Source organism: Miniopterus natalensis, chromosome 6 (genome assembly GCF_054644295.1).
Source record: "Miniopterus natalensis isolate mMinNat1 chromosome 6, mMinNat1.hap1, whole genome shotgun sequence".
NCBI lineage: Eukaryota > Metazoa > Chordata > Mammalia > Chiroptera > Miniopteridae > Miniopterus > Miniopterus natalensis.
This window is the reverse complement of record NC_142086.1, coordinates 90,978,580-90,994,440: the sequence shown is the minus strand read 5'-3', so window position 1 is coordinate 90,994,440 and position 15,861 is coordinate 90,978,580. Positions and strand designations below refer to the sequence as shown.

The following is a 15,861-nucleotide window of genomic DNA, read 5'->3' as shown; positions in this document are numbered from 1 at the left end:
TCTGCGTTAATCATCTGAGTCCCACAGTCAGCTGTGAGCTATTTAAAGCCAAAGACTCTGTCTTTGTTTTCCATGAATCTAAAGACTTAGGCACTTACTACCTGCTGAATGAGAGCCCATAATATTTCCCACCCGTAAAAATTATTATTTTACTATAGAGGAAATAATATAAGAAAAATAATAATAATTATTATTATTATTATTATTTCCCTCTATAGCTTTTGAGGCACACGCACATTTTTTACTTCATGTGATTCTTACAAAAACAGTGTAAATCCAGGAATTGTGTTACATTTATACACACACTACAGATGAGAAAACAGAGGCCAAGGATGGTTAAGTCTTGCCCAAAGACTCTTATGATTAGGGTTGGAATTGAATTAACTCAGCTCCTACTCTAACATAAAAGCTAGGGCAGAAATCCATGATTTTTCCTTTGGTTTTTCAAATGCAAAATATTTACTTCATCTGACTAAAATTACATATATTTTGGAACGTCTGCCTTACATGCCTATCAGGTGGACTTCTTCGTGGTCTTCTCCATCCAAGTCCAAGCCTGGTGTCAACTTCAGGCAGACAACTCAGCCCTCTCACACCTGCTCCTTAACTTCCCACGTACCACATGGTGGAAAGGTAGCTTCTCTATCCACTGAGCAGAAAACCTTCTCAACACACTGCATGTTAATTCCAGAAACCACAGCATTCGAGTAAAAATGAACACTTTTCTAGACATCTCAAATTTTAGTCATTATAGGAAAAAAAGTACTCTAGAGATCAGCAACTTCCATGTCAAAATTAAAACCTCAAACTCCAGCCTGGCAGGTGTGACTCAGTGGTTGAGCGTCGACCCAGGAACCAGGAGGTCACAGTTCGATTCCCAGTCAGGGCACAGGCCCGGGTTGTGGGCTCAACCCCCAGTAGGGGGCGTGCAGGAGGCAGCCAGTCAATGACTCTCTCCATTGATGTTTCTGTCTCTCTCCCTTCCTCTCTCTGAAATCAATAAAAAACATTCTAAAATAAATAAATAAAACCTCAGACTCCAGGTCCGCCTCTTGATTACGATTGGCCCATTCTTACAGTTCTCTCCGTTCCTGCAAACTTCACACCCTTCCCACTGCCCACATCCCCGCTTTCTCCCCAGGTCAGCCTCCGCATGACCACATTTCCTGCATCATTCCTTTGACTGCTTTTCTCGACAGCGACTGAACAGCACAAGGAATTTTACAAGCATGTTTGAGGGCCTACATCATGCAGACACTATTCTTGGGCATAGACTATCCAGTAAAAAATGTGTTTCTAGAGCTCAAGGGTGAGCACTGTGCTTTAGAAACGCTCTAGGGAGAGGGCGTCACCATTTCATCAGCCAGGCCCTGTCTTTGCCCACAGGCCCCATGAGACGAGAGAGCTCGTAGCCTTTGCATTTCCCGCCCACACGTTCATACACTGCGACCGTATCCGTGTTACCACGTCCCTCCAAGGAAACTTTTTTCACCAAAATCCTCATACCTTCTACCAAACCCATTGGAAACTTTTCTAGTAATTAATACAATTCGACGATAAAGTAAAAAGAGGGACCAAGTCACCAGAGAATAAGCAATTCCATTAACACCCACTGATTTCTTACTAAAAATACATTGACAATGTATTTGTTGGTATTTGTACATGTTGGTTTACTTGGAGTCAAGTCTTCCTTTTTCTCGACCTTCTCCAAAACACACACACACATATGCACATGCATGCACATGCACACACGCATGCGTGGTTTTTCTGCTTTTATCGCCCCTTTCTCTTACATGACCACCACCTTCGCATTCTACTCTGCTCAAGGTCTCGGATATTCTTTGACTAAGAGAGGCCCAGCATTTCAGATTTTGAAAATATGTTCAACGGTCGTTTGCAAAGACCTGTTTCCTGGATATATAACTTATCTCACACGTGCCTAAACAATGACCCTTCCTTTTTACCAAAATGCCTTCCATGACAAGAAATATAAAACAACCAGCTAAATATTCAGAGACCTGTAATTGTTGGGACTCCCGTCCCGCAGTTACCCAGAGCACACTGGGCCCTCAGGTCTGACTTCCAGATGTGCCAGCTGTGGACTGTCCTGCCCCGGGAAGAACACCTGTTTCTTCCTCACCTGGACCAGCCACAGCCTGGGCAGAGCCTCATCCAGGGCCGACTTTGAGGGCAGGGCTGACCTTGAGGGCAGGGCCATCTTCCTTGGAGGTGACCATTCTGCCAGGTCTCCTGTCTCCAGGGGCCTCGGGGTCAGACTCCCTGCAGTGACCCTGTCACAGAGGTCACACAGTGACACATTTATCACTGTTGGTTGAACCCGAGTCTTAAGAGGCCTCTTCTGTTGTGGGATCTAAAGGTTAGCGTTCTGGAAGGTCCGTGAGAAAAGGGCACTTGCGTCAAAACCCAGCAAAGGAACGGGCTCCCCTACTCAGGGAGCCAGCCCGGCATTTTGATGCCATTCCCATGTCTGCCCACGAAGGTGCCAGGCCTGGCTCTTCTACAAATGAGAACACGGTGCCACCTGCACACACCCAGGACGTCACAGATTTCTCTCCACCTCTTACACCGGCTGCTGTCCTTTCTGACCTTTCTCTACAACAGGCGTCAGCTCATTGTCACGGCTTCAAACACCCTCCGAACGTCGCCTCTCACACTTCGACCTTCCTCGCCATCCCGTTAACTTGGTTCATTCCCTCCAGGGCAAGAACAGGTCTGTCTCAACTTATCTGAATGATCTTCGCAGCTGTTTTTCTATCTTTACCTAATAAAACATAAACACTGAGAAGACAACCTGTTGGTCCTCTCCCTGCTCTGTCTTCAGCGTGTAGGATGTGGCCCTTTCAAAAATATTTGTCCACCGGGCGACAAATCCGTTTCATCGACCTCCATAGATGCAAACAAATGTATCTGCACTTCCATCTACTGCGGATGGTACAATGGAGTATTTTTCTTCTAGTGTGTCTTTCCTTTCATGCTCCACTCCTCAAGCTTCACACCTTTGTCTGCTGCTGATTTCTCAGGAGCCCTGGAAACTGTCTTCCCCTTGAAGTGCCCCGGCCACATCGCCTCTCCAGGGACTCTGCACACGGTGCCTCCCGAGTACGGGCCGGTTTGCTTTTCCTTCCCCCCCCCCCCCCCCCGACCCATTCTAGACACAGGATGGTTTCTAAGACCGGCCCTGAAATGGTGTGACTTGTGCTTATGTGTGTGAGAGCCCGGGAATGTGAGATATGAGAAACGGGTGGAGAAGACGTTACTTAGGATTCAGGTACAAAAAAAAAAAAAATACTTGTATTATATCAGGGAGGAACCCAACATTGAAGTAACACTTTAGACCGATTTTCAGGAGAGCCCGTAACGTGTCAAAGAGGAATTCACAAGTACACACGGAATTATTAGAACCAAAAACATGTTTATTGACACGGTGATTTGCCCGACTGCAGGACGTAGTATCATCAGCACCGTCCTAACGGAGAACCGGAGATGAAGGGAGTCGAGGGCGACACTGGGAAAACAGTCGGGCGGTGCCGCAGAGCCTCGGGACACAGACATGCCATCGGAAAGGCGGGGAGCTGGAGGTCAAGGCCTCGGTCAAGCACGCGGTTTCTCGGACACAGAAATCCTGAGGTGTGGCTGCTGAATCGGCGTTGTCCAGGGAGCTGTCGTTCCAGAAGCAGAGGCGGCCTGGGGAGCGGGTTCTACCAGCAAGAAGAGTAGCATCTTCTGTAGCACATCGGCCGGCAGCCCCAGTAGCCGGAGCCCGAGCCGGAGCCACAGCCGTAGCCGGTCCCGTAGCCGCAGCCATAATAGGGGCCAAATCCACAGCCATAGCCGGTCCCGTAGCCGCAGCCATAATAGGGGCCAAATCCACAGCCATAGCCGGTCCCGTAGCCACAGCCGTAGCCGCAGGAGTTGCCGTAATAACTGCCCCACATGTCGTCAGGAGGAGAGAGCTCGGCTGGGTGCAGGAAGGTGCCTGTGGCGTGTGTCTCCTCCCTGCCTTGGGCCTTATATACCATCAGCAGCTGGCCCTGCACACGCTCTGCCCCTGAGTTAGCCAACAAGCATTTAAACAACCGCATATTACGTGCCCGTCACTGTTGACAAGCGAGACGGCGCTGCTTAAAACGAGCTCGTTATTTCAGAGGCTGGTTGTATTTCGAGAGCATCGTCTCCGTCTGTTTTGCCAGAACTGTCTCCACAGGATCACGTGCCCAAAAGTAAAATGAATACCCAGTTTCAAAACGTCCTGTTATTAAACGTGTACCTTATATAAACAAGGTTTGGGGGGAATGTACGAAACGGTCGCCCCCCTTCTCGCCCCCTTGGGAAGGAAATAACTCCCGTCTCTGCTCGCGACCCACTGGAGCTTCCTGTCCGGCTTCTCCCGCTGACCTTGAACTTCCCCCCCGTCCCCCCCCCCGTTCTCTGAATGCCGGTTTCTTTTTCCCTCAAGTTGGGTCTAAGGATTTTACGCAACTTTCTCACACGTTTCATGCCTGTTCGGTGCGTTCGGTGTAGAAATTATACTCAATAAATATTGTTGCCTTTACCTCATTTTTTTCACGTGATAGTTTTACATTCTCACCTAATAATCCTTTTCAAATATCCATATTTTTGGACTAAAACGCTGGTTGGGTTTGAATTTAACAGGATGACTCTGCAGCCTGACGGGTTGTCTCGGGCCATGTCTGTGCTCTACGTTGTGCGAGGAAGACGCGAAATCCCTCAGACACTGAACACCTCCCCCCGCGGCCTTTCCGCCGGCACGGCGTCCACATCCCACCGCTGGACGTGTGCTGCGCACGCTTTCAAGCTCAGCAACGAGAGGACGACCTTACGCGGTGTTTATGAAGCGCGTCACTTGGGAACACTGGGCACATCCGTAAAAAAATCAATGTGGTTTTTTTTTTTTTAATTCCGGAAGAGTCAAGCAATCAGTCTGTAGTAGAACAGGTTTTATTTTTAGGGCTACGCCTGTTTTGGTAGCTTGGTTAAGCATCACCACATAATAAGAGACTTTGGTCAAAGTCAAAGATTCATTCAGCAGTAAATTCTCACCCTCCGTGTGAAATATATTCTCGAATTCCCAGAACTTGAGATGCCCATAAATTTCCCCCTTAGGGTATAGAATTTTTTTTTTTCTTCTAACTTCCAATCCCCAGAACATCTTCGAGTCTAAACGCCGGTTAAACAACAGAAAGTTTCCTGGGGCCCGTCGTGTGGTGCGTGCGACGCGTCTCCCCCCAGTGTCTCCGGCCTCAGAACCTGTGACGCGGCAGAGCGGCCGCTTCGCGGGTGAGCGATGGGGAAGCTGGGGCTCCGAGCGACGCGGTCGCCAGGCTGGCGTCACGGGGATGTGTCGGGGCCACACCTTCCTGGTCTCTCCTGGGGGCTCAGGGGCACGTGTCCCCTGGCCGCCTCTCCCGCTTGGGGACCCGGTGGGCACCACCTCTGCACGCCCTCCGGAGGGCGGGGAGGCCGGGCTCCGCTCCGGTGCTGCCGTCTGACCCCGTCTCTCCCGCAGCTCCCAGCGGCCTCGGGCCTCAGGGCGCGCCCCCCTCTTTGGACTGAGCCCGACTCTCACGCCGTAAATAACCACCCTGCTTTCACGAGCCCTGTGGAAACGATGACCTCACCCCACTGACAGTCTCACTACGCTTCTCCCACACGAGACTGTGGATTCAAGAGAACGGGGCCCCCCTCGGACAGACAGAGGATCGCAGATCAGACAGACTGACAGCCGGACAGGGAGATCCCCACACCCACCATCACACAAGCTTTTCCCCTCTCTCTCGCCTCTGAACCGGGTGGCAACTCCTTTCCCTCACGGCCGGGTACCCGGGAGGCCTGGGTTTAGTTGAGCAAGAACGAGGGGCCCACAGCGGCCACGGCAGCCTGGCCACCGCACTGCGCAGCCCGAGGAGCTGACCCCTCGGGTTTCAAACGGGAGCAAGAAGCCGGGGCCGGCGCCCGCCTCCGATGAGCTGGTTCCCGCAGGCGCACGGCTCCGGGCGGACGGCCCCTTAACTCGCTGGCATCCGGGTTTATCTCCAGTTAATAACAAGCCTGGCATGAAACTGATGTGTTTTCGTCACCCCGATTCCAATAAAACCAGCTCTGTGTGACTCAGGGCCCTGCAGAGACCAAACTATGTGCTTTATCTTCCAATTAAGTCCAGTGGCTTTGAAATTGTGTGTGTGTGCGTGTGCGTGTGTGTGTTGCGTGTGTGTGCGTGTGTGTTGCGTGCGTGGATCCTTGTTAGGCAAGACTGGTATTGTCATAATTAACCTCCTTTTATAGAAATAACACAGCATCTGTGAGAGATACGCCCCGAGACCCCCGGCGGACGCCTGGCACCGTGGGCAGGACCACGCCCTGTGTAGACCATGTTTTCCCGTAATCACAGCCCTTCTCACGACGGGAAGCTCCCCGTGGCTTCTCCCGGGCGCACCCGCATCGCCAGACTCACCGCTCCTGCGGTTTGGGGCCGTAAAGTAAAATGAGAGCGACTTCAACACAAGCACGGCAATCCCACGACAGCCGATCTGATGACCGAGGTGGCTGCTGAGGGGCTGGGGGTGGGCCACACACACGGTGGGGACGGGGACGAGGGACAGTGCGTGTCCTGCGCGGAACGGAGCCGGGCGGCGGGAGATGTCGCCACGCTACTCAGAACGGTGCACAATTTAAAACATACATTGTTTATTTCTGGAATTTTCCATCTAATGTGTTCGGGCTGCAGCTGACCGGGGGTAACTGAGGCCACAGAGAGTGAAGCTGCCGATAACGGGGGACAAGGGTGCCCTGGGGCTGAGATTAAAGAAAAATTCGGTGGCTTGGCCACAACCACACAGCTGTGCGATTGCAGACACGCGACTGGGTCATTTGACTGCAAATCCCACGTTCTTTATGTCCGACCGCAAAAGAAAGGCAGAGTCTCATACATTAACTCTCATTAAAAACAGCCAAGTGCCAATATTCACATTTCGTGAATTATCAACCTCCATGCCTTGCTCTGTTGTATCATCTCTGACACTTGACTATGAACCAAACGCAAGCCAGCGATTTTAACCCTGTTTCTGTGAGTGCCGAGCGCCCTTAATAAACAAAGCACCGCTCGGATCCGCCCCTCGCCCAGTAGGGCTCCCGGTCCTGTCCCTCGAGCTCGGAACCGCCTGCTGCCTCCTTCCCAAAAGAAAATCGGTTTAAGAGCGAATTAATATGGCTGTTTATAAGTGTCTTAATCCTGGATCTAAGCCTGTGTAAAATTATATTAACTTTATTTCATGATCATATAAAATTAAGCCACAAAATAAAAGGCATCTTGAGGCTCAGACTTTCGTCATTACTGTATGTGCCCATTCCCATGCCCAGCAGCATCCCCGCCCGCCCGCCCGCCCTCTCCATCACTGGCTTCAAAGCGGCACATAAACTCTGTAAGGCCGAGAAAACAGATTCTGCCCCAAATCTGGGAGAAGCCGGAGATCATCCAGCTGAGCCTCTCGCTGAACATCCGGCCTGCGGACAACCTGCTCTTCCCCCGTGAGACGGAGACCGAGACCATGACCGTGACCGTGACCGTGACCGTGACCGTGACCGAGACCAGAGGCCCGGTCAGGCTGCTCCCAGGCTCTGACCTGCTGGCTAACCATCCACGTATCTTGTTTTAGGCGACTGGGTTGCGGGAACTCGTTACAGGGCAGCGGGTGGTTAACACACGTGCAAAGCCCAGGGAGCCGCAGGGCTGAAGCAGCTCTGTTCTCAGTCTCGCGTCGCCAGGTGCAACTTCTCGGAAGCCCCCCTTTCACCGCGCGTCGCGCGTGACCGCGAATCGTCCTCCCATCGACCACGGACCGTCTCCCCGTAGGAGCCTGTGCACCTCCGTTCCCGCCTCCCCAGGTCTCACCTCCGTCCTCGCGCATCCGACGTTCCCGTGAAGTTCACCGTAACCGGCCCGGCCGGGGTGGCTCCGCGGCTGAGCGTCCGCCTGGGAACCAGGAGGTCAGGGCTCGATTCCGGGTCAGGGCACAGGCCGGGTTGGGGGCTCGATCCCCAGTGGGGGCCTGCAGGAGGCAGCCGATCGGTGTTTCTCTCTCTCTCTCTCCTTTCCTCTCTCTCTAAAAATCAATAAAAATGTATATTTTTTAACTTTTTAAAGATCACCATAATCGAACTAATTGTCAAACTCAACTGATGTTTAGAAATAATTACTCTGTTCTTTTATGAAGAAGCAGATATTTAAAAGGGTCAAACCCCGGAAACATAATCTCTCACTTTCATGGCTTTATAAAGCTTTGCCTGGGTGCTTTATGTAATAATTCATTTTTAAAATGTAATGAAAGCAATCCTGGGGCACACAGAGGCTCCGCCAGGAGGGATGAGCGGCATTTATCCTCAGGAAGCATCCTGTTCGGGGAGATTTCTATCTGCTGCCTTGCGAACAGTGGCAATTCCTCCTCGAAACTCTGTCATCACCGAGGATCTTGAGGACGCGGACGATTAAACCTTGGGCTGTAATCGGCCCACTCTAAGGCCGCGCTTAATTCTCGCGACACTCGCATCAGACGGGCACTGCCGTTCCCCATCATATATCCTTTAAAATACAGTTTGGGTCAGAAAGTAAATTTTCCAACATCGCCAAACAAATAAACTGCAGAGAGAAGATTAAAACCTCGAAGCTGGAATCTTCACGCCGGGTCCTGGAAACTGGGTCGCTCTCTGCCAAATAAATTTAGGCTCAGAAATGTCCAATCTCAATGAACTAAAACCGCCGCTTCTCGAAACAGGAGATTTTAACGGCAATCGATGCTCCTTTACTATTTCTCTCCGAGTCGGAGGCCCCCGTGACTCAGAGCGTCACCCACCCCACCTCCCACCGTCCTCCTTGCTTCCCATGGGACGTTTAACCCCCATCAATACCGGTTTAATTTAAATGATTCTACCCTAAATCTAAGGAGCAGTTTGAAACCTCCCGACGCCCTTCCTGACCGCCCCTCCCAGAGGTCACCACCGTGCCGATCCCGGTGCCGTTAACTCCAGGCCGCCAGGAGGCGCGGGGGGCGCCCGCCTTCGGGAAACGGAACTTAACTTGCAGGTTATTTTATTTTTAGTGAGGAAAGGAAGGTCCCAGACGCACGACCTCGGCGACGGCTGCAGACAGAACCAAATCGCTCCGCATGTGAAGGGAGAAAGGGGGGGTCTGGGAAAGGAGGCGACGTGAGGAGGGTGGTTAATGGGGAGACAGCTGACCAGACGGAACCCCCCCATGCGGCGGGGGGCAGGACCATTATAACCCTCGCTGTCTCTTAGCCTGGGCAGGAAAGCGCACGTCGGAAGCACGGCTCAGTCCTTTCCACAGGCGAGCACAGCTGTGCGAGCACCGTTGTGATGGAGAAATTCAGCGTCGGTTCCCGAGGCCCCCACGGTGCCCTCCCCCTGGTGACCCCCGTTCGCTTCACTCTCTCCCCGAAAACGGGAAACCAGGGCGCAGTCGACATCACGCCCTTCGACACCACACGCCGGTCTTACCCGTCTTCAAATTTCACGTAAGCCGAATGCACCCCCCGATTCTTCTGTGCGTTGTGGTGACTGGACACTTCTCTCCCATTTGCAACATCGAGGAAACACGTTTGGGTTCGTTTCTTCATGGGGCAGGGCTCCGAAAATGCCGTTTTATTTACGCGCCTTACTGCTGGTGAACATCGAGCTGTGTCAGGTTTGGGCTGCTGAAAATACCGCTCCCGGGAATACCCGTGTGTGTGTTTCTGTTAAAAATACCGCTCCCAGGAATACCCGTGTGTGTGTTTCTGTTAAAAATACCGCTCCCAGGAATACCCGTGTGTCTCAGTGAGTACACGCACGCCGTTCTCGGGGCGATGGTCTTCAGCGTAGGGTTACTCGGTCGTGGGGTTTGCACAAGCTCATTTTAAAAGACACTGTCGGGAAAGTTTCCAAAGCTGTACCAACACAGGTCCCCTGTGGCAGTGAACGGAAACACACCGACCCTGATCGTTACCCCGACGCTGTGTTCGCTCCCTCACTGCCTGCTGGGCGGGGATGAGTCCGTATTGCGGGGACTCGTGAAGGCACACACCTTCCAAAGTGTTCGTTGGCTATTGAGTATCCTGTGTGCTGAACTGTCCAAGCTCATGTTCATTTTCCTCCCGGGTTCTCTTTTTCTCCTGATAAATTTATACTTTTCACGTAGTTTGGATACAAGTCCGTCGTCAGATATAAGTAAATATTGCAAATATGTTCTGAGCCTACGGCTTCCCTCCTCCCTGCGAACTTCTCTCTAGAGCACCTTCAGGAATATTGAAGATTAAGTTCAACATTTCCTATAGGACTCATCAAATGCCTAAGACCTGCTCCCGCCGGAGTAAACCCGGCAAAATCCAACACATCATCTCAGCATCAACCCAGACGCCACCTCCTCCAGGGGGCCCTCCCTGCTTCCACGGCCTGACTCTCACGTCCCCTCTGAGGCTGCGGCCCTCTGTGATCCTGACCACGACCCGTGATTATTTGCTCCTTGATTACCGGCCTTCCTTACTGAATTCTGTTTGCTTACCAGGGATGCTTTCATATTTTGTTTATCCCTAAGTCCTAGCCCGACGTTCGGTTTAAGGAGGCACTGAGCAAATTCGGGTTAATGAAGGAAAGAATGAGCGAGACAATGAACCAACTGATTAGTGAAAGACAAAGAACGGCTAGATCTGATGATACTTAAGACCCTTTCCATTCTAATACCCCATTTTTATTATGTTAATAGAGAGATTAAAAATTCAACAGTAATAGTTCAAAGAACTGTAAATATTAACAACTGTATTTGACTGTAAAGCTTCCCGCACGCGAACCCATGTTTTTCTCAAAAGAGTCCCGTGAGAAACGATTTCTAATTTGCAAATAAACAGACTATGTTCCTGCAGGGCCACCCCGCCCTCCAACACCAGGGCCGGGCCAGGTCTTCTCAACCCAACATCGATCCTTTTCCCTCTGAAATAAAATCACTCGTTACTGAGCTTTTCTTTACAAAGCTCACCTTCTGCATCTTCACAGTAACAAAACTTAGGACTTTCCTTTTACATCCACATTTTTTTAACTTCCTTTCTGACCATTGCTGTCGTTGAGCCACGGACACGTCTTAACTGAACGGCCTTCACCGGCTCTCAGGGTGGCTGCCAACCGCCCTTCGGTCTCAGGATGATGCTCTTGTGGCAAAGCTACACCTACTTGTCCCTGGTGCTGGAGGGAGGGGCCCCATTACTTTTATCACTAGGGGGCTTGTAACATTAGAAGCTGGGGACAAAGGAAAATACTTTTCTGGCAGTTTTCATTTTAAATCTTATTGATAAAGTGTCGTAAATCCACCGCCTCCTGGTGAAAGACCTTTTATTCGAGCCTCCCTCCGCCCTGTTTAATGAGTATGGGGGCTACGCTCCCTCTTTTCTACAATAATCTTCAGAAATGTCAGTCCTTCCAGACTCCAGAATTGACTGCCAACGTGTTTCCCACTGCCGTTTCCACCAAGTAGGCTTTATGGCAATAATCTTTATTTGCATGAGTTTTCTGCCTGCCTCCCTGTGGTCGTTAGACCCCTGGTGAGCGCTTACTAAGCACGGACAATGTAAAAGGCACTGGATGTTGAATTTGAGAAACAGGTGTCCCTGTCTGCTGCTTACCTCCCTGTTTCAGCTTCGCTTGGACCCCGAGTGCCACCTGCCTGGGACGCAGGGCACCCCTCTTTCCTGGAGTCCCCTCTCCCTCGGCGCTCCACTCCGGCCTCGCCTTCCACGGCCACTGCCCTGGTAAAAACTCCAGTAATGACCACGTCCCAGCCCTCGGCCACCTCTGGCTTCCTGACAACATGCCTGTCTCGGTTCAATCCTGCTTCTCTGAACATTTTTATTTTTCCTGTGCCTCTCTTTGAGCTTTATTTTAGGACAAAATCACTTTCTTTTTCCTCAACAGAAATGCACTTCCATTTCTCATACCTTCTTTTTTATTGAATTTATTGGGGTGACCCTGGTCCACAAAATCATACAGGCTTCAAGCGTGCAATTCAACAAAGCATCGTCCTCACGGGGCGTCGTGTGCCCCCCAGCCACGCAAGGCCTCTCTCCATCCCGGTTCCCCCTGCTTTGCTCACCCCCACCCCCTCCCCCTGGTCGCCACCGCACGGCTGACTGTGCCCATAAAGGCCCCAAATAGTCCCAGCAACCTGAGAAAGAAGAACAAAGTAGGAGGGATCACCCTGCCTGGTATCAGCTCATACTACAAGGCCACAGTAATCAAAACAGCCTGGCACTGGCGCAAGAACAGGCGTCCAGATCAACGGAACAGAGCAGAGACCCGACAAATAAGCCCAGGCCCTCCGGTCAGTTGCTGTTTGACGAAGGAGCAGGACACAGTGGGGTAAAGACAGTCTCTCCAATACCTGGTGCTGGGGAAATGGAGCAGGGACGTGCAAAAGAGTGAATCCCGTACCTTCTTTTATCAGGAACACGCATCCGGCTTTTCCTGCACACGAAGGTGTTTACGTTATGACTGCTCGTGGCCTTCGCTAGATATTTTATCCTTCTTAACCCGCGGACTTCACGTAAACAGAGGCGTAAGTAATTAGGGGCTGGCAAACTTAGCTTCCCCGGGACAGAAAGCCAAAAGGAAGTAACTTACGGTCAGTAGTAATGTTCTAGGATTTTATCGTGTTTGGAGAATGATCTATATAGTCAATAAAATTCATTATTTAACTGAACGAAACTCCCAACTTTTAAGTTACCCAAAAAGATTTGGGGGTTCTAGTTTTTAAAGCACACACACCATAAAACATAATTATTGCACCTAAAATTTTATCCCATTTTTACCTATTCTAAATCCCTTATTTATATTATATTTAGATTACTCATAAAAGCTCCCGAGACTTTAGACAAAGTCAGCCACCATCTCAGGGGAATTTCCTTGCTGACAAATTTTGCAACAGAGGACATGTGAACTTGACTAAATAACCCAGGTAGAATGGAAATATCCTATTTGAGTTGATAACTCTAAAGGCACGCCTGTGTCCATTAATTTTAATTCTGAATATTTTCTCAGACCATGTGAACCTGAAAAGCATTTGGGTTCGTTTCTATTCTATTTCTGGGAATATTCAGGAATACTTGGTTTACACAAGCACTTGATTTTCCTGAAGCCAATGAACCAGATCTTTTACAGGTTAGTGTTGGGGACACGATCGAGAGGTAGAAAGACATCATGTCCCTATAACGTGCACACGTGGGCGCACAGGACAGGCAGACGGAGGTCTCATAGCTTTCGCTTTAAAGATTTTAGTCACGTCTCAGGCCCAAAACTCCAAAGAGTAGTTGGATCCAAATTGTATTTCTGACACAGGTACTAAGATGACCTGTTCAGATGGCCAAGGTTTGGTTTTGCTTTGTTTTGTTTTAACTAAAGGTGTTGTATTTGAATGTTGCACAGGTCCTTTTAGAGCTGGGGGCTTTTTAAGTCATTTTATCTTTAAGAAGCCTCCACAAACCATCGAAAAATGTCTCCATTGTCTCCAATGTCTCCATTGTTTGGGACCCTCTCTTTAAGGGTGCACCGGGAGGCACATCTGTCTAAGACCAAGGTTCCCCAGCACGGCCACTGCATTCTTAGGTTACCAAAAACTCACCCATTTTTCCAGAAAGACACAAGGTGCTGGTCCAAGGAGCAGGTGGGGCCCATCTCACCCTTGGAATCCCTAAAACGTCTTAACTAGAAGGGCCCTGGTTTCCCACCACTGACCTAAAACACCAGGAATCGCGGTTCCTCCCTTTAGAACAGAATGGGGACTGATCAAGAGGCTTCAACAAACAGAAACAGGAGCAGCGAGCGAAGGAGTGATCACCAGGCAGGGCGTCGGCTTCGTGAAAAAATAAAACAGCCCAGCCGGGCGGGGCTCAGCGGTTGAGCGTCGACCTAGGATCCAGGCGATCGGGGTTCGATTCCCGGTCAGGGCACAGGCCCGGGTTGCAGGCTCGATCCTCAGTGGGGGGCGTGCAGGAGGCCGCCGGTCAATGACTCTCATCATTGATGCTTCTCTCTCTCTCTCCCTCTCTCTCTAAAATCAATAAAGATACATATTTTTTTAAAAAAGAAAATAAAGTTCCAAATAAAAACAAGGAGCTCAAAATACAAAGAGGGCAGAGCTTGGACCCAGGGGAGACCTCACCCTCCAAGCCCGGGGTCGCGGGTGGGCAGCGGGCTCAGTGGGCTCCGCGGGCACCTGCGCCTGTCTGCTCACCAGCCTCAGAGCTGTTCTCAGCGTCTGATCACCGAACAACGTCGACTTTAACAATAAAACAGCCGGTTATTTTACCAGCACAATGGCTTTCCCCGGGGAATAGTGGAAGAAGCAATTCAGCACCAGGAAACTGGCAGAACGCACAGGCAAGTCCCGGAGGCCAGGAGGGGTCCTTTTTGGGGAAAGAGGGCAGCTGGGAGGAGCCGTTTTGCGTGAAAGGCCCTTGGAGGCCCAGGAGGGTCCAGGGGGCCTTTCCCGCTGGCTGGGCTTTCGGGGGCCAGGAGGACGTTTCCGGTTGGGGTCTGTGGTCAGGTCTTCCTGGGGGGTTGCAGTGGACCGGGAGCGGCCGTGCCCCGGGGCTCCCCGTTCTGGCCGCCTGACCCGTTTCACTTGTTTGTTTTCTATTGAATGTGTTGGGGTGACAGTGGTTAGCAAGGCTGCACAGGGCCCAAGGGCCCATCTCAGACACGGGTCCGCACACTGCGTTGTGTGCCCGCCACCCGAAGTCGAAGCGCCTTCCGTCGCCACGTATTTGGACCCATTTTAAATGACGTTTCCTTTATCCTGTGTCACACGCCCAGGCCACAGCCCTGGGGGTCATACTTCACGAGGACGCACCTTCAACCACCAGCATCCAGCAGCCGTGGGGCCTGGCTCTGCCTCCTCCGTATACGCCCCCCCGGGCCTGCACCCCTCAGGCCTCGCCCGAGTCACGTCGTCATTGTCACCCTTCCTGCATCATTGACATAAACTCCTCGATCTTTCCAGCACCAAACCACCCTGCAAACCACGGCTGTCATTTTTCTGACTTACAGGCCTCACTGTGTCTTCACCCATCCGAGGCTCCCCGTCGCCACGGAGTGAGACCCGGATTCGGAACCTGACATGGACCCTGCGTACGTCCCAACCTCGCAAACCGCTCCCAGCGCCGCGGGGCGGCTGCTAGACCACGGAGGCTCGTCACGGGCGGCTGCTGAGGTCAGGGGGCCGGGAGAACCCTGGTTTCACGCTTCTCTGCCTCGTTCACGTGCTAGTCGCCCGCTGGAATCTCGCCATCAGCTCTTCCCCCGTTTGCGCAGGGGGTGCCCGGCCCAGTTTTCCGTTACTGGCTTTACCAGCGAGTAGCGCGGGTTCAGGAGGGGCTATTTTACCTGTTCCTGTTACTCACGGTGATTCTTACCTACGAAGATTCATCGACAAGCCTTAATTACAGCTGCAGGGCACCTACAGAGCGTCCTCGCAGCGCTCTGGGACCGCCTCCATCTTGGTGTTTATTTATGTTTTTTATAAAGTCTATGAACACCTTGGGTGCCGTAATTTCTTTTTTTATTAATTTAAATTCTCCCACTGCCTATCACAGACAGCAACTGGTGTATCTAAAATCTCATTAATTACTTGCTACGTGGCACGGAATGGAATGGACTGGAACAGAAGGGAAAGAAATGAGACGGGATGGATTCCAAGGGGGGGACAGGAGGGAAAGGATGGGATGGGGATGGGGATGGGGATGGGGATGGGGATGGGGATGGGGATGGGGATGGGGATGGGGAGGG

The 15,861-nt window shown here is 51.4% G+C and overlaps 1 protein-coding gene across 1 annotated transcript; it reads right to left on the bottom strand.

Moving 5' to 3' along the window:
* Positions 1-3,719: 3,719 nt before the first annotated feature.
* Positions 3,720-3,956, bottom strand: KRTAP21-1 (keratin associated protein 21-1). Its single transcript, XM_087818032.1, has one exon. The coding sequence runs from the start codon at positions 3,954-3,956 to the stop codon at positions 3,720-3,722; it is 237 nt and encodes a 78-aa protein (XP_087674158.1).
* Positions 3,957-15,861: the final 11,905 nt, after the last annotated feature.

Bases quoted from the DNA above. Each gene is read 5' to 3' on its own strand.
- KRTAP21-1 (XM_087818032.1), bottom strand. From the start codon at position 3,956: ATGTGGGGCAGTTATTACGGCAACTCCTGCGGCTACGGCTGTGGCTAC.